The sequence below is a fragment of the Sceloporus occidentalis genome, unplaced genomic scaffold, assembly GCF_023333645.1.
Source record: "Sceloporus occidentalis isolate IW3139 unplaced genomic scaffold, rSceOcc1.0.p SCAF_1, whole genome shotgun sequence".
NCBI lineage: Eukaryota > Metazoa > Chordata > Lepidosauria > Squamata > Phrynosomatidae > Sceloporus > Sceloporus occidentalis.
Genome location: NW_028316981.1, coordinates 185952682 through 185970762, shown reverse-complemented (window position 1 = coordinate 185970762; position 18081 = coordinate 185952682). Strand labels below are relative to the sequence as shown.

At 42.6% G+C, this 18081-nt stretch overlaps 2 protein-coding genes across 9 annotated transcripts in view; one reads left to right on the top strand and one right to left on the bottom strand.

Annotated features, from left to right (window-relative positions):
* Nucleotides 1–1840, bottom strand: part of GTF2F1 (general transcription factor IIF subunit 1) — a 16243-nt gene extending 14403 nt beyond the window's left edge. The window contains exons 1-2 of one of the 2 annotated variants that reach the window (XM_089486588.1): nt 1780–1840; nt 3–64 (exon numbers count right to left, since the gene is read on the bottom strand). In XM_089486588.1, the coding sequence (XP_089342714.1) occupies nt 3–14 (12 nt within the window). In that variant the 5' untranslated portion in view covers nt 15–64; nt 1780–1840. Of the gene's footprint in view, nt 1–2; nt 65–1728; nt 1747–1779 lie in introns of those variants that run through there. The other variant, XM_089486595.1, reaches the window with a different exon arrangement.
* On the top strand, nt 1828–18051 carry LOC149323049 (adenylate kinase isoenzyme 1-like). Of its 7 annotated transcripts, none has more exons than XM_089486640.1 (7): nt 1828–1867; nt 3466–3563; nt 3744–3859; nt 7979–8178; nt 9150–9263; nt 10140–10287; nt 17552–18051. In XM_089486640.1, exons 3-7 carry the CDS (start codon nt 3799–3801, stop codon nt 17608–17610), a joined length of 582 nt encoding a protein of 193 aa, XP_089342766.1. In that variant the 5' UTR covers nt 1828–1867; nt 3466–3563; nt 3744–3798; the 3' UTR covers nt 17611–18051. The 7 variants fall into 7 exon arrangements, with proteins under 7 accessions (XP_089342766.1, XP_089342728.1, XP_089342774.1 ...); XM_089486602.1 differs by having other exon boundaries at nt 10140–10334; nt 17552–18049; XM_089486610.1 differs by lacking the exon at nt 1828–1867 and adding an exon at nt 2020–2097 and having other exon boundaries at nt 10140–10334; nt 17552–18049.
* Nucleotides 18052–18081: the final 30 nt, after the last annotated feature.

Here is an 18081-nt window from a genome sequence, read left to right as displayed (position 1 = left end):
ACCAAAGAAGTCATTTTTGGGTGTGCTAAGCAGGCATTCAGGAGAAACTCTGTAAAATGTTCACCTGAGAGAGAAAGAGAATGAAATAATCAGCTTAAGAAGGATGAATGAATGCTCTGTGGATAAAGTCACTTGAGATATTGCAGAAAAGGGAGGTAGGAGAACTGAAAATGCCAAATGGGTAAGAGCAGGAACAAAATAGCTCAGCAAGGACTGCCACATTTTGGTATCTCAAATTCTAGCACTCCAAGAACATCTTTGAATAAATGCTGAGTGCCTCTCCTCAAAGCAGGATTTTCTTTTACAGGACAAAATGTTTCTAATCCGTACAATGCGGTTTTCCCTTTTAACAGGAAGCCACTTCTTTGGAGTTTAGGGGGTGAGACGCAGTGTTTGGATTGAGCACATTTGAGCATATGAGGATTCCCCACCCACCTTTAAGACAAAATGTTGAACATCTGAATCTCTAAGTTTTGTTGGCTAGTGTATCCGCACTGCAGAAACAATCCAATCTGACCCTGCTTTAACTGCGATGGCTGAACGCTAATGGAATTCTGGGAATTATAGTTTGTTGTGGCACTGCAGCTCTCTGACAGAGAAGACTAAATGTCTCACAAAACATCAGTTCCCAGAATTTCATAGAAGTCAGCTGTGGCAGATAAAGTGGTGTCAACCTGGATTATTTCTGCAGTGTGGATGCAGTCTGAGACTAACCACCATTGCCAAAGGTGAGGGGTGATGAAAATCACAAGATATCAACAACTAAAGAGCCAAACAAGACCCATTTCTGATTTTAAGGTCTTTAAATTCCCTTTTGAAGTCTACAGTGTGGGAGAGACAATGGGGAACATCCCAAAGGCAAAGCCATGTAATCTGGGTGACCAGATGCCCTAACTGCAAATAATAATAGTAATAAGAATAAGAATACAGTTTATTTATAGCCCGCCTCTCCCTACGGATCGAGGCGGGATACAATAAACAAGAGTAACAATAAAATACAATATACAATTAAAATCCACATTTCTAAATAATCCCCTACACCAACCCCCCTCCCAATCATAAAACAGTAACAAACTAAGCCCCGCAAAATGTAGGTCATCAAATTAAAACTAAAAACATGTAACAAATGTAAATCCGTGCTTCTTAGTCATGCTCAAAGTGGAGGACATTTTGGAATTCCTCCTGGACAGAAGGTGGAAATGGAGGACATGCCCTGGAAAAGGAAGACCTCTGGTCGCCTTGCGTGTCCTGGTTTTAATGCCTCTTTTCCTGCAAAAGGCTAAGGGGGTGACATTCTGGCTAAGCAACCATAACCACCCAAGGAAGTGGCCTCATGGTCTGAGCGCTGGACTAGGATTCCAAAAGTCCAGGGTTCGAATCCTGATCAACCATGGAAACCCACTGGGTGCCCTTGGGCAAGTCACACTCTCTCAGCCTCAGGGGAAGGCAATGGCAATCCCCCTCTGAAGAAACCTTGCCAAGAAAACCCCATGATAGGGTGGCCATCAGTGGGAACACAACACACAACAAGAACAACAACAGCCTCCTCTTGCTCCCCACCCCAATGGGCTTTGGGCTAGTGTTCTAGGTGATACTAGAAAAGAAAAAGGAGTGGGCAGAGCTTGGAGCCCAGGCACCTAGGTCCCACCCCAGCAGGGTCTCTCTCTGGGGGAGAAAAGAGTGGGCAGTGAGCCCCCATATGCTAAAATGGCAGCACAGTGGATATACCTCCCTCCCTGCCTCTATCTCCTTTGAGGCTCCTCTGCTGCTCAGCCTCACCTGGGCAGCTCCAGCCTGCTATGGTCCGCCACTGCGCATGCGCCAAAACCCGGCTCCCTGTAATGGCCGCTCTTTAGCCACACTTCCGGTATAGCAGTGTGCAGCTGCTAATATAGTCCTCCCTCACCTCCTCCTCAGCCTCACTGCAGGAACCATCCTGTTTTTTGACACCACATAGCTCATTAAAATCAATGACTAGGCTAGGGGCTTCTGGGAACTGTAGTTTTGTGAGACATCATCCAGCCTTCTCTGTCTCAATGCTCTGTAGTTCCCAGGTTTCCATGAATAAGATGGAGCCCCAGGGCAAGTCAGAAAGTGGTGTGTCTTCACTGCATTAATCCTGCAGTAGCCTCTAGTGATATTTGGCAGAACAGCTTGGATGGGAGAGCCAAACAAGGCATTTTTGTTACACAAATGTTGAAATGTACATGCTTTCTACGTATACAATGGTGTGTTTTGATGGAAAGCGTTATGTGAACCTCAAGTTGGAAGCAGATCATTCATTTTCCTGTGCTTCCTTCCTCTCCCCACATCCTTATATTCTCAACTTTCATTTATGGAGATATCTTCCTGGTCATTGCTTCTTTAATTTTATACCAGAGGCACAAATAACATGGAGTTTGTAGTTTTGTGAGCTATTTAGCCATCTCTGGTGCCACAACAAGCTACAAATCCCAGGATTCCATAGAATGGAGCTATGGCAGTTAAAGCACTGCATTAATTCTGCAGTGTGGCAATAGCATCTGTGTTCCACTTCCATCAGTCACAGGTCCAAAACACACTGCAAAAATAATCCAGTTTGAGACCGTATTAACTGCCCTGGCTCAGGGCTAGGGAATCCTGGAAACTAGTTTTGTGAGACACTTAACCTTCTCTGTCAGAGAGCTCTGGTGCCACAATAAACTACAATTCCCAGGATTCCCTGGCCCTGAGCCAGGGCAATTAAAGTAGTCTCAAACTGGATTATTTCTGCAATGTGTTTTGGATCCCTGGGCATGTGACTTGCCCAAGGTCATGCAGTCGGTTTCATGGCATGGCATAGAGTCTCTATAAGGTTATTTGTTTGCAAATGGCTTGATTGTGTGTTTGTCTGTTCAAATTCCTAGGCTGGCAACCAGTCCTCTATGCCACAGAACACCTTTACCTGCTTTATAATAACCACTTGCATGGAGAAAACATATGGGTCAGATGGAGAACTCACATAGGAATCAAAAACCTAGAAGCTAAATAAAGAAAGTATTGCACAAGACAAAGTAGTCTTTGGGGAAAGCGTCAAGGCATTGGTTCTTCCCACAAGACTCAAGATGGAAGCATTCACACAATAGAAATAATGCACATTGACACCACTTTAAGTGCTGTAGTTTCATCCCCTGGAATCCTGGGATCTGTAGTTTTACAAGGCCTTTAGCCTTCTCTGTCAAAGAGTTTGGGTGCCTCATGAAATTATAAATCCCAGGATTCTGTAGGATGGAGCCATGGCAGTTGAAGTATGTCCATCTGCATTCTTTCTACAGTTTAGATGTACCCGAGATCACCTCCATACTCACCTTTCAGTAGCTTGTGTCGACCCAAAGTAACTATTGTCAAAACTCCCACTTTTTTTCCTCCTCCATTTCATCCTTCTCTTGAAAGAGTTGCAAAGCAAAAGATAAAGATATTTTCTTTTCTTCCGTTCTCACATCTTAGACTAGACCAGCTGGGTCTCCCCACCATATCAAACTGAACAAGTAGATCTGGACAAGAATGGAATGCCAATTTCTCTCTGATCATCTCTAGCCAACACAGTAAGTACATATTGCCCACAGTAAGTACATATTGAGCTTCTTCATGACAAAAGCACTCTGCCTGCCCTGCTTTGCCTGTCTCAGGATTAGAGAAACCAGGCATCAGAGGTCTGTGACATCAGAAAGACAGCTGAGAGGACTGAGGTGTCAGCCAAGCTCAAATGCCAAATTTTTGTACAGGGGCTTGAAGTCTGCTGAACCCATGGCCTGAAGATCTCTGGGTTGAGCCCTCAGGATGGGGAATTGCCAGAACAACCTTCCCAAAAATGCCAGGCCCTTGAGGCGTGAACTAAAAGGTAACTGATTTCAATTGTTCTTGTTGGGCACATGTCTTTTAAGTTGTTTCCAGCTCATGGCGACCCTAAGGCGAATCTATCACAGGGTTTTCTTGGCAAATTTCTTCAGAGGGGGGTTGCCATTGCCATCCTGTGAAACTGAGAGACTGTGACTTGCTCAAGGTCACCCAGTGGGTTTCAATGGCTGAGCTGGGAATCAAACCCTGATCTCCACAGTCCTAGTCCAATGCTCAAACCGCTGTTTCATGCTGGCTTCCGCACATGTGGTAGACTTTAAAAATAATAGACCAGCAAAGGTACTGTGGAAGGGATTTAAGAACAATATTTAAATTTTAATGAATGTAGACTGATAGTAGATTGTATACAGCAATTTATTTAAAGACACATTAGCCCAGAATTAAAAAATCTTTAAGGTTTTTCCATGAAGCACTAGTGACAGTGAGACAATCAAAGCAAGGGTGGTGTAGGGGTTTGAGCCTTGGACTTGGATTCTGGAGCCCAGGGTTTGAATTCTGGTTTGGCCATGGAAGCCTACTGGGTGACCCTGGGCAAGTCACACTCTCTCAACAACAGAGGATGGCAATGGCAAACCTCTGAACAAAACCTGCCAAGAAAACCCCATGGTAGGTTTGCCATACAACAGAAACAACTTGAAGGCACACAACAACAACAACAAAGGCGCTGTACAGACTGCCCAATTGCGGTGTACACCTGGAAATACTAGGGCTAGGGACTGTGCGGCAACCACACAGTCCCTAACCCAAGCATGGAGTGGTGGTGTAACAATGGCGATGTCCTGTGTACACAGGTGCTGCCATTATAAGCGCCGCACGGCATCCGCATTGCGCTGCACATTGCTTACATTGCGAGTGCACCATTGGTGTACTCGTGACATCTGCCCTGCGGCGCAAAAAGAACCCGTTTTTTCTGAGTTCTTTTTACTCTGGAGGGAAGCTGTGCGGTTTGGTGGCTGTGGCTTCCCTCTGGAAGGAATTAGGCTGCCAGCAGGCCGCCCCTTTAGGGTGGTCTGTACCGCACCAAAGTGTTGGATGGGCTCTGGTTTTGGCAGCTCAGGGTTGTATTCCAGTATTCTAGCTGTTATCAGCAGAATACATCAAGATAATAATAATAATAATAATAATAATAATAATAATTTCTATACCGCTTTTCTGCAGTGATCAAAGCGGTGTACATAGTAAAATTATTAAAACAACATAAAATTAAAATCCAATTCATAGGTGTATGTAGGTGAGAGGGAGAAAAGGGGAACATAACTTCAGTGAACATGGGGGAATGCTTGGTTAAAGAGAAAGCTTTTCAGTCTCTTTTTAAACAGTTCAAGGGAGGTAATGAGACGGAGCTCCTCGGGAAGACTATTCCAATTCTTGGGGGCCATTACTGAAAAGGCCTTCTGAGAAGTAGTTAACATATCTTGAAGTAGGGACTTCTAGCAAGTTCTTCCCAGTTGTTCTGAGAGTGCGGGGCGGATTATATGGGGAGATGCGATCCTTCAAGTAACTCGGGCCTAAGCCACGTAGGGCTTTACAGGTAATTACCAACACCTTGTATTGTGCTCGGAAGCGAATAGGCAGCCAGTGAAGATCTTTTAAGATTGGCGTTATGTGGTCAAACCTGGAACGACCGGTGACCAATCTGGCAGCCATGTTTTGTACTAATTGAAGCTTCCGAGTTTGGTAGAAGGGTTGCCCCATGTAGAGTGCATTACAGAAATCCAAACGAGAGGTTACCAGAGCATGTACCACTGTTTCAAGGTCCCTTTGGCCCAGGTAGGGTGTTTTGGGACATGGCTCTGTATGTTTTGTACACATGTAACTAGACTTTGTACACATTTTGTACACATTTAACTAAACTTGAAATCATTAGGAATTTACAACATTTTCTTTGTTAAACAAACTGGCTGTACTTCATTTAGGCCTTATGGTCACTTTCTGACTTTCAACTACCTTCAACTACCAGATTTTATCCCCAGGCCTGAGACAGAGAAGGGTTTTGGCACTAAGTCCTTCTACCCTTGCTTGTGCAGAAGCAGCAATTACTACACAAATCTTAGCAGAGCATACACATTACATCTGGTTCATCTAGCACAGGGTTAGGGAAAGTGTGCCCCCCCCAGGGTCTTCTAGCATTGCTTATTTTCCAAACATGCCTTCCAAGGGTGCACAGAAAACAATTTTGCCATGTTTTCATCCACCCAGACTGTTTTAAGCCTAAGGACAGGCTTCTTTGCTCTAGAGAAAACTGACTAAGTTGTACTAGGGCTCGACTATGAGAATTTCCCATTTGGACTGTGACTCACACAAGTCAGATCTATCTGTTTCCCATTCTGCCACCCTTAATAAAGCCACAGTTGGCTACCAGATGCTTGACAATGCAGACATCTTTCTGTTCACAAAGCCAGGTTGTGTTCTTGCATGTTTCAGGTTTGTTTTGATGGTGGCTGCAAAGGGGACCTTCCCTTAGGGAAGGGGATCAACTGCTTGGACAGTGGCTGAGGTTTTTACTTGATACCCTTCCAGAAAATATACCTGGGTAATCATCCTCTTTGCCCTCTTCTGCAGTCTTACTGACTTCATTTTCTACAAGAGAGAGAATTGGTATCTCTCTGTCAGACATTGTGTTGAGGGTTGTTTGGCTTCTGGAGAAAGCAATAAGAGAGGATCAATTAGAATCATAGAATTATAGTTGGAAGTGACCATAAGGACCATCTGATCTTTGCCTGGTTGTACAGGAATACACAGCTAAAGCACGCCTGGGAGATATCCATCCAACATTTGTTTAAAAACCTCCAACGAAGGTGGGCCCACCAACGTCCAAGTCAAAACTATTCCACTGTCTAACAGCCCTTGCAATCCAAAATCTCCAAAGGAGGGCCCACCAGCCTCTGAGCCAAAACTAATCCACCTTGCAGTCAAAAAGTTCTACCTAACATTTATGTGGGATCTTGCAATCTCAATTGCCCATTTAATAATAATTCGGTTACACATTCACTGTTTGGCTCCTTGGAGGACAAGTAGACATCTCATGGCCCTCCAGATGTTGCTAGACTGTAGCTTTTAGTATAACCATTGGCTGTGTTGGCTGAATCTGATGGGAGTTGCAGTCCAACAGCTTTTGGAAGGCCACCTGTGGAATCTGAATATACACTTGTCCCTCCCTGTTTGTGGACTTGGTGTCCGTGGTTTTAATCCTTTATGGACAGCAAGCCAGGAGGGACAAAATGGTGTGCGTAACCTTTATAATAAATGGGCACTTGAATATTTGTATTTTTTCTGATTCATGAGGGGGTCCAGAACAGATCTCCCATGAATCAGGGAGGGACAACTGTACTGATGATTTGGCTCACTACATTTTACTACATGAGGTGAAGGAGGGATGGTGCCAGGGCTTGCCTTACCATTAGATGGCAAGCTTGAATCTGTCCTACCTTAGAGGGTTGTTGTGAGGTTAAAGTGGGGCTTGATGATTTCACCCAAATTTTCACATATGAGTGACTTGAAATTGTTCTGACTGCTTTTAAATTATTCTAAGTGTTAAAAGGTTTGATATGCCTTTAGCCTTTAAATTGTTTGTATTGTTTTTAACTTGTTTTATTGGTTCAAGATTAGTTTATTGTAGGCCACCCTAAAATCTTGGGTATAGTGTAGGATGGAGATAGTTAAACAAACAAACAGACAAATGAATACAGCGGGGCCTTGATATCTGCTAGGGTTTGGTTCCAGGATGCCGCATGGATACCAAAATCTGTGGATGCTCAAGTCCCATTAAGTACAGTAGCATAGTAAAATGTTGTCATTTATGTAAAATGGCATCAATCAAGGTTTGCTTTTTGGAATTTTTTTTTTAAAGTTCAAGCTGTGGATGCTTGAATCCATGGATTAAAAAATCTGTGGATATGGAGAGCTGACTGTAAATATGGCGGACAGGCAAGCATGCTGCCTTCAACTACTTTAAGGAAAGACAGGATATAAGTGTACACTAAATAATATAGCAAAGACAAGGTTCTTGTCTCTTATTGCTAAGCGGAATCAGCCTGTGCAGGGTGTGTGTGTGTGTGTGGGGATGCATCTTTTCATTCACCCTTCCTTCTTTTTCCTGCAGAGAAGTTGCAGGCCCCCATCATCATCTTTATAATTGGAGGCCCCGGGTGTGGCAAGGGGGTACAGAGTACCCGGATGGCTCAAAAGTACGAATTCACTCACGTGGCTGTTGGAGATCTGCTGCGGGAGGAAGCCAGCAAAGCCACCTCCAGAGGCAAAGCCATAAGGGACATCATGCTGAATGGGGCTCTGGTGCCCTCGGTAAGAAACCCCAAGAATCTGCCCTCTTTGCAGTATCTCTTTCCATCAGCTAATTTGCAAAATGCAGTGCTCCATCCAGATGTGTATCCACACTGCAGAAATAAAGCAGTTCGACACCACTTTAACTGTCTTGACTCTGTCCTAAAGAATCCTGGGATTTGTAGTTTGGTGAGGCACCAGAGGTCTTGGACAGACCAGGCTCACTACCTCACTAAAGTACAAATCCCATGATTCCACAGGGTAATGGTTTAGTGCAGGGATGGGTAACCTGTGACCTTCCAGATGCCTTTGGACTGTGGCTCCCATCAGCCCAGTTCAAGTGGCTCCTTTTTGCACCCTGGAAAGGGCACGATAGTTGCAGTGGCACGGCTATATGGCACTCGTTCAGCACTGCATCATGTGGACGCAGCATAGGACTGCAGTGATACCACACACCATGTGGAGCAGTGCACAGCGTCATGGGGCCTTGGGGGGTGGAGTCGGGGTGTGCATCATGAGGATACTGTGCCACGACTCCGCCCCCCCATGCCGGCCCACAGTGCCGATCTGTATAGGGTCTGAGCCGACTTATCCATGGGTCAGTGTAAGTAACGTACTTTAACTCCTATTTTAAAAAACAAGCCATCCCTTGGTGAAAGCCAAGAGTATAATCTGTCCTGGAAACACTGACCCCTCTCTATGCTTTTATCCATCCAGCCTTTAGGGTGAGCACACATGGTTATGCTGCCGTAATTTTGTAAGTTCTATGGCATTGTTTGCCTTTACTTCATCTTTTATATTCTTTAAATCCCCCTAAATTTTACCCTCGACTTCTCCACGGGTCATATCAAAATACATCATTTTGTCCTCAAAACCTACCCTCGACTTATCGAGTATATATGGTAGATCATGTATGAGTAGGAAGGACTCTCTTTTGCTTTTCTATGACATAACCAAGCTTTTTGAGAATGTAGATGCCCTTCTCTCTGCAGGGCTACATCACGGATCTGGTGGCTGACAATCTGCTAAAATGTGAAGACGTGAAAGGATTTGTTGTTGAAGGCTTTCCCCGGGAAATCAACCAGGCCAAGTTGTTTGAGGAAATTGTAAGTCAGAGGTGAGGGTGGCTTGGCCAATGGAGAGCTGGGAAAGGCAAATTTCCCATACGCTGGTACCAGGCAACATCCAATGAATAACTAGTGAACAATTGTAGGTAGCTTAATGACACCTTCCCCATCCTTGTATCTTATAGGTTAGTTGGACTATAAGTTTTGTCATTTCCTAGCTAGTATTGGATGGATGGCTAGTGGCTGATTGGTTATATGTAGGAGTTCCATCTCTATGCCTGTGAATCAGATGTGGGAAGTGTTTGTCCCTAGAAACAACTACAAGGAATCCTCTGATGCTGCTATGGGGTCAGAGGAGCTGCATTCCAAATAATTTTGATCTGAAAGGACCACCTTTTTCAAAGTGATAAGATGGACTTCACATCAGTAATGAACAATTTAATTCTTCACTGATGTCTAGCTTTTATGTTCATATATTGTGTTTTTGTGCCTTCAAGTTGTCTGTTGACTTATAGCAACCCCATAAGTTTCTGAGGCAAAGAATAGTCAAAGGTGGTGTTGCTAGGTCTAGTGTGACTTAGAGCTCAAGCTGGGGAGGGCCACAAGTTTTCCACTCACTTTTTGGCGTATGTCACTGTGTCTTGGAGCAGAGGCAGAACTTCAGGTAATGGACTGTTGGGAAACATGCAGACTGGTTTTGGCTTTTTCAGTTTTCACTCCGATAACCCTCTCCTAGCTGGCTAACATCCGGCTGGCCAAACGCTTCCCCTGCAAACCCAAACCTGTAGGAAGGCTATTCCGTTAGCAAGCATGCAACATTTAAGTCTGAATCTGAATTAAGTATGCCTGGCATACCATTGCCTTTTGCCCAAGTGTAAGGTCATTGACAACTGTGGTGTACGTTTCACATTACAGGTGGGGCGTACCCCCAACATGGTGATAGTGTTTGACTGCTCCACGGAGACCATGATCCAGCGGCTGCTCATCCGAAGTCAGATGGGTGAGAGGGTGGACGACCATGAGCGCATCATACGTCAGCGGCTAGAGACCTACCACACACAGTGTGAGCCTGTCTTCGCCCACTACCTCCAGAAGGGCATACTCCGGAATGTAGGTCCTTGCAAAGCTATCTGGGCCCCCATTTTGCCCACCCCTGCTGACTCTACAAGGCAACCAAGCTCAGACTTGATTCTGTTCTGAACTACAATCCAGTCAGTATCTTCACATGTCAGGGTCCTCCCCTCCCTATATACAGAGCCACAGAAGTGGCTCAGGTAGATAGTCAAGCTGAAAGTTGGGTTGCTGGATAGGTTTTGGAAAGACCAAATGACACTGAAGGGTAGTTGTACATGTGCCTTTCAGTTGCTTGTTGATCTCTTGGATTTCCTAGGGTTTTCCTAGGCAAGGAATCCTCAGAAGTGGTTTTGCCAGATCCTTTCTCTGAAATATAGCCTACAGCACCTGGTATTCCCTTGTGGTCTCCCATATAGGTACTAACCAGGGCTCACCCTGCTTAGCTCCTAGATCAGATAGGCTCTGGCACCTAGTTAAAAATAAATATCAAAAAGTGCCAGGAAGCACACAACTGCAATGTAAACCAATCAAGATTGAAATAATATTGTAATACAATGTGGTCTATTGCAGACGGATTAAATGAAGGTGACACAAACTGGATATAAACTGAGAATTACAGAAGTATATGCAACATCAACATAGAATGAATGATCACAATGAATTGAAAAGCAATAGTTGAATATGCAGCATATGATGCGAATGATATTTCTAGATGCACTCTTGTTTTAAAAATTCTTCTTTACTTAAGCCAAACCTTCTTGGTAAACTGTCTATATAGTTTTCATACTATCATAAAACTCTCAATGCCTTTTATTTATTTTTATTTTTCAGTACAGAAGAATATAGGCATGATGATTAACTTTATGTTTTTACTAAGCCTACAGAAAGCTATTCACTTGCATTTCTCTTCCTTTCATTATGTCCATTTATGTAAAAATTTACCTTTTGGACAATTCATTTGACTTGGAAGGAATTCTTCACAGGATCCTGATTATGTTACTCAGAAAAGTAAATTCAGACATCAATTAATGAGCCAAAGTAATCTGACTGAGACTATTAGAATTGCTGGAAATAAAGCAGGTATGATTCTCCGACCATAGCTTTTGGGAGAGTCAGTACATTTTATGGGGTAAAACCATCCTAGATTGATTGGGGAAAACTGTGGTTAAAAGGGATGATAAAACTAATGTCCACAAATATCAAAGAGTGTTGTATAAAATTAATATAGGGCCCGTACAGACAGGCCAAAATAAAGCTGCTTTGGGTCACTTTGGAGGTATGCTGTTTAAATGACACATGCATCTTAAGAGGCCAGAAGCTGCACCAAAGTTGTGCTCCAGTCCTTAGGACTAGAGCATGGCTTTGGCATGGCTTCCGGACTCTTAGGACGCATGCATCATTTAAACAGCATACCTCCAAAGTGACCCAAAGCAGCTTTATTTTGGCCTGTTTGTATGGGCCCCTTGTCATGGTATTTAATTCCCATGGAAGTGAAGGTATTTTCTATAGGCTCAAATGGGTGTTGTTGGCAAGTTGGAGAGTTACTACCATTTGGGTGGTATGCCCACAAGCAATTTATTTCTGGAATTACACCATTTTTTTAATCACAGGGATTGGAACTACTATCTCTTTTCTATCTTGCAAATGAGTCTTTTTCTCATAAAGAGTTGGTTGTGCATTTATATCTGATAGCATGTTTTAAGAGATTGCACAAATTCAGAAAGGCTTAAATGCCCTGCTATTTTCTCAGTGGTTAGATAGCCTGGAATATTATATTGATGGAGAAATTAACTGAAAAAGTAAAGGCTAATAGATACCCAAGACCACTCTAAGTTCCATGAGACTCCTATTAAATTTATTAGTTGTGCAGATGAAAATGCCAGAGCTGTTGCTCCCCCTTCTTCCCATTTTGAGTTTTAGAAAGATTATTGTTGTTGTGTGCCTCAAAGTCAGTTTTGACTTATGGCGACCTGAAGGCAAACCTATGATGGGGTTTTCTTGGCAATTTTCTTCAGAGAGGGTTTGTCATTGCCATCCTGCGGTTGAGAGAGTGTGACTTGCTGAAGGTTACTCTGTGAGTTTCCATGGCTGAGGGGGGATTCGAGCTCTGATCTCCAGTCATGTCAGCTGGGGATTTCTTTACATAATCAGGAAACATCAGCTCAGTATACCTCATTGTACTGGATCTGAGATGCATTGTTTGTTGGTTATGTTTGTTTCAGTAAAATCTTTTTTAAAAATAGTATTTATTTGCTTCTTTTATAAAAATTGTTCATTTAAAAACTCGTATTTAGAGACATTTTGGATTGCTGTATTCCACCCTGTGTAGGTCTTAAATGGATACAAACAATATTGAGATTACCTGGTCCATCTGGACATTGACCCAAGTAGTACTATGAGGTGCAGATTCAGGGTCCTTGTAGATGTAGTGAGTGCTTTATCTTTTCAAACCAAGGTCTATGAATACCTGTCAGACTACAGCAGTTTTGTGCTACAATATTTTTCCAACCAACCAAGCCAGATATATATTATTGTTTTTCCTTAGGGCATGTTATATGTGAGGGGAAAAAAATCCTGGAGTATCCAAATGCGTACTGTATTACAGAACAATTTATAAGTTCTCTTATATATGGCGGCATAGTTTTCACTTTGTTTGACTTGAGTATATAGATCTTGGCAGTTTACCAAGAAGCTTTGGTTTAATTGAAATATTTTTTGAAACAGGAGTGTATCTAGAAATCCTGTGCTTCCAAGTCTGGTTCGTTTTGTAACTCATGCTTTCCAACTGCCAACTTTGTATTTAATTTTGGGTTGTTTATATCATTGTTAATTTTATGTTAGTGTTAGTATCTGGAATCCCATACGGCAGTTATAAATGCATAACCTAGAGTTACACACTTGTAACTGGATTCACAGTCCGAATGTAGCCCCTCCTTTAGGGGCTACACAATGGCTGTGAAAGTCCTACAATTCCCACTTTCCAGGCAGCAGCCACTGTGATCAATGGGGATAGCTAGCTGGCGTTCCCTTTGTGTGAGCAGTCTTTGACACAAGGGGGAATTGCATCAGGGACCCTGATTCTGTCTGTTGCATTGAAAATCACTCACATGATGGGATGAGATGGCAGGCAGTCGGCTGATTCCTGGCAAATTGGGATTGGAGTGCATCAGGCTGGGAACCACTGTGTTGCTACGAAATTCCCTGCAGGATTCCAGCCATCATTCACACAGTATGTCCTTGTTAAATTAGGTGTTTTTCAGTTCATAGTGGCCACTCGTTTTCTGTTAGTGGTCATCAATTCAATGTTAATGTATCTATTGCATGGGTCTTTGTAGCTCTAAATTTGTATTACCTTTGTTTTATCCAGACACAAAACAGCATTTTATATTACCCTATTATTTACATTTTATTTATTGATATACATGGCAGGTGTTATAGAAGGATCCTATACAGCCCAAGGAAGCTGAAGAACAATGGGAGGAGATGGCAGGGTTATTCAGTGGCTACAGCTAGTCTGAAGTGAGAGCCAATGTGATGTAGTTGTTTGAGCGTTGGATTGTGACTCTGCAGACCATAGTTTGAATCCCAGCTTAGCCATGGGTGATACTGGGCAAGTCATATTCTTTCAGCCTCACAGGATGGCAATGGCAAACCCCCTCTGAAGAAATTTGCCAAGAAAATCCCATGATAGGTTTGCCTTAGGGTCGCCATAAACCGGAAACAGTTTGAAGGCACACAACAACAATGGCTAATCTCAATATAATTTGGATGCAAGATTAGTCCTGCTCATAGTACATCCATTTCTTTCTTTCTAAACACATTTTCAAACCATCCTTCATCCTTATCAATAGTATATGTGTAAAAATAGAGTACTGAAATTAATGGAGCTTAAGTTAGCCATGTTTAATATATCCAATTGACTTGAATAGGTCAACTGTAACCATGACTGACAGACAGCCAGTGTTGTGTAGAGCTTTGGGTGTTTGACTAGTACTCCAGAAATCAGAGTTAAAATCCCTGATCAGCCATGGAAACCGATTGCGAAACCTTAGGCAAGTCACACTCGCTCAGCCTCAGAGGAAGGCAAAGGCAAACTACTTAACAAATCTTGCCAAGAAAATAGGTTCATCTTAGGTTTGGTTCAAGTCAAAAATGACTTGAAGGCACACAGGAACAACAATAATTGTGACTGAGTCCAGATCTAATCCAGTAAGTATTGGTTATGTGCTTTCTAGTGACACATGGTGAACCTCTCAGAAAAACTATGGATGGCTGTTAAGGACATGGGAATGCCACTACATCTGGTAGTCCTAATGAGAAATCTGTACAGCTGAGCATTTGCAGATGGCCTTGCCCCATTCACCCAACTGGTGGGGTGTGCCAATTGGAAATCAATTGGACCTGAGCTCTACAATTTTTTGCATCTGCAAGGAGAGAGGGTTGGATCAGAACCGCTGCAGATACAAAGGGTTGACTGTACTTAGGACAAGAGGCTATGGTTAGAACAGAACATGAAGAAACAGAATGGTTCCTAATTGGCAAAGGGGTCAGTCAAGGCTGCATATTATCACCCTGCTTGTTCAACTTGTATGCAGAAAACATCATACGAAGAGCAGGCTTAGACACAGAAGGAGGAGGAGTGAAAACAGGAGGAAGAAATATAAACAACTGAAGATATGTGGATTACACCATACTACGTACTAGTGGAAAACATCACAGATATGGAATAATTACTAAGATCAAGGAAGAAAATGCAAAGGCAGGCTTACTGCTGAACATAAAGAAAACAAAAATAATGACCATGGAGGACCTACACATGTTCAGCCTTGATAATGAGGAAATCAGAATAGTAAAAGATTTACTGTATTTTGGGGCAGACATTAATCAGAAAATAGACTGCAGTCAAGAAATAAGACGATGAATGGGAAGGGCAGCTATGAAGTAGGTAAGATCCTAAAGAGTAAAGATATCCAACAGAACACTCAACAAGATAGAATTGTCCTAGCCACTGTATTCCCCATCACCATGAATGGATGTGATAGCTGGACAGTAAAGAAAGTGGATAAGAAGAAATCAATTCATTTGAGAAGTGGTGCTGGAAAAACAGTGCTATAGACACCATGGACAGACAAAAAGGCCAACAGCTCAAGCCTGAAATGTCCCTAGAAGCCAAGATGACCAAGTTGAGGCTGTCGTATTTGGCCATATCATGAGAAGGCATGATTCACTAGAAAATACAATGATGCTAGAAAATGTGGGGGGAAACAGAAAGAGAGGAAGACTGCATGCTAGATGGATACTCAATTAGAGAGGTCAGCTGTATGAATTTATAGGGCCTACGCAAAGCGTTGATGGTGGGACTGGAGATGTCTCATCCATAGGGCTGCCATGAGTCAATTCAACAGCAGTTAACAACATCCAGGTGTTTTTATGGCTGAACATGGATTCAAACTCTGGTGTCCCACAGTTCTAGTCTAACACTGACCATTACTTCAAAACACTGGCCCACTCTAAATACCCTTGCAGAACTTCATATTGAAATGCAAACTAAAAGACTGTCACTACAAAGAATGGACTGGTTACAATATTTGACATTTCTAATGCTTCAGAGTGTCCAGTTCTTCACAGTAGTTTCCTTCTTATAGGCCTTTATAAAATCCATGATTTATACTCTGCTATGTTTTCCAAAATAAATAGTAAAATAAATCTTAACCTTAGAGGAAGGCAACTCCCTCTCTGAACAAACGTCAAAAAACCCTGATAGGGTCACCCTAACTCTGAAATATCTTGAAGGTACAGGACACCGCAACAATTCTTCCTTCTATTGAATAGGTAGAGTACTGTGGCCTTCTATATGTTTAAAAACTGAAATGCCCCATAGTAATTGGCTTTGGTTATGCTATGGGAGATGTTGGCCAAAAAACATCTAGTGGACTACAGCTGCCAACACCTGGAGTAAACCAGCAGTTGAAAAGATAGCAAGTTGCTTCTCCTGACTTAAGACAAGATAGCAGATCTCTGAAGAGTATCTCACCAAAATGCTTCCTTGTCTGGCCTTATCTTTTCACCCTAAAAGAAAGGACACCCTACAACTACCCTCAGTTTGCCATTGCTTTTAGAGCCAACTGTTCTTCTTAATGTGAAATCCTATGGGGAAAGCCATGTTAACCTTGGTCATTCATTCAGTGGAGCCTATTTCACTGGACCCTGCTACTTTTTCCTCTTATCAGTGAAACCAGTCTGTAACCTCTACTAAGACCAAAGTAGTTTTGATACCACTGACAGGGTTGGGAGAAAGAGTGGCAAGTTTTGCGAGCTGATCCTCTGGTGTCACAAACTCAACCAACCAGGGTTTGAAAATATTTTATATAACAGATGATGCTATTTTACTACAGCATTGAGTATAAAGGGTCTTGAATATCCACGGAGCTTGGTAACCACAGGGGTCCTGGAACCAAGCCCCAGCGGATACCAAGAGCCCACTATACTAGATATGTACTTCTGAGCTTTTTTACCCATTGTTAAATCTCTTGTGCTGTTACCGATGAAGGAAGAGAACTTCACATGACTCTTCTAACTTGATGCTGTTTCTAAAGCCTGTGTTGAAAAGCCTTTAAACTAGGGGTGGGAATCATGTGGCCTTCCAGATGTTGGACTGCAATGTTTCCAACATCTGGAAGATCACATGATCCTGGCCTCTGCTTTCAGCCAATCATCTTATACCCCAAGAATACATTATTGGAGATAAAGCCTTCACCCTGACAAGTAATGTTTCTTCCCATAAGCAGAATTTGCAGGCTTAAAGTGCTCTAAAAAGGGAGCTACAAATCCAAAGAACCTTATTGAAGGGAACTCATAATACAGGCTGCTGCAAAAAGGACTGTGTGCGCAATTGTTTCATCTCCTTTTAATGATACTTGGTCCTGAAGATCTCTCGTAAACCCCTGACAATAGCTTTAAACATACGTGTACATATGCCCTTCATATAGGGCATATATAAAGGCACTCCCTATCAAAAAATGCAGACAGGGCCATTAGATTAAATGGATTTTAAAAGAGATTGGATGCCAGTTGCTGAATGAGCAATAATGTTTTTGAACCTCCCTATTCAAAGGCAGTATACCTTTGGATGCCAGTTGCTAAAGGGAGGAGAAAGCTAACAGGTATGGATTGCTGCTTTATATTCTTCCCAAAAATACACGACACAAGGACCTAAATCCTATTGTTCCTTCATTGTGTTTTTGTGATTACAGATCATTGGGGAGGAGCCTCCAGATGTTGTCTTTCACAAATGCTGCAGTGTGGTGGATAATGTGATAAAGGGAGCAGCCTGAAGAACATAATTATTTAGTTCTACATCAAAATAAAAGTTTAAGTTGCTGGCCCATTACAATGCTCTCCTTAGGGGGGAAAAAGAATCTCAGTGGTGGTTTTCACATGTGCACACATGGTGGCTTGCAACTTCCTCTGTGAACTGACATCTTTGTAAAGCTGTGTTTTGAGTGTCTTGTTCATTCATATGTGCAGGTCATGGTATTCAATACCACTACCATCAAATATTACATATGCATATATTACGTAGTCCTGCAAAGTCTAATACAGGCCAAAGGATACCACTAACAGAGTGCCTGATCCACACATCAGTCCTGAGTGTGAAAGACTCCCAGCCCAATAGCATTCTTCTTTAGAATGTTAGGTGCAATCTGTATCAAACCTCTACCTTGTTCCTTCAGTACTGTAATCTGTTAAATGCTTTGCTTCTCCCCCTTTGACCTCTTATTCA

Coding starts and splice junctions, on each gene's coding strand:
- LOC149323049 (XM_089486602.1), top strand. CDS start 3,799: ATGGGGAATTGCCAGAACAACCTTCCCAAAAATGCCAGGCCCTTGAGG. Junction 9,264..10,139: donor CCAAGTTGTTTGAGGAAATT/GTAAGTCAGAGG, acceptor TTCACATTACAG/GTGGGGCGTACCCCCAACAT. Junction 10,335..17,551: donor AGAAGGGCATACTCCGGAAT/GTAGGTCCTTGC, acceptor TTGTGATTACAG/ATCATTGGGGAGGAGCCTCC.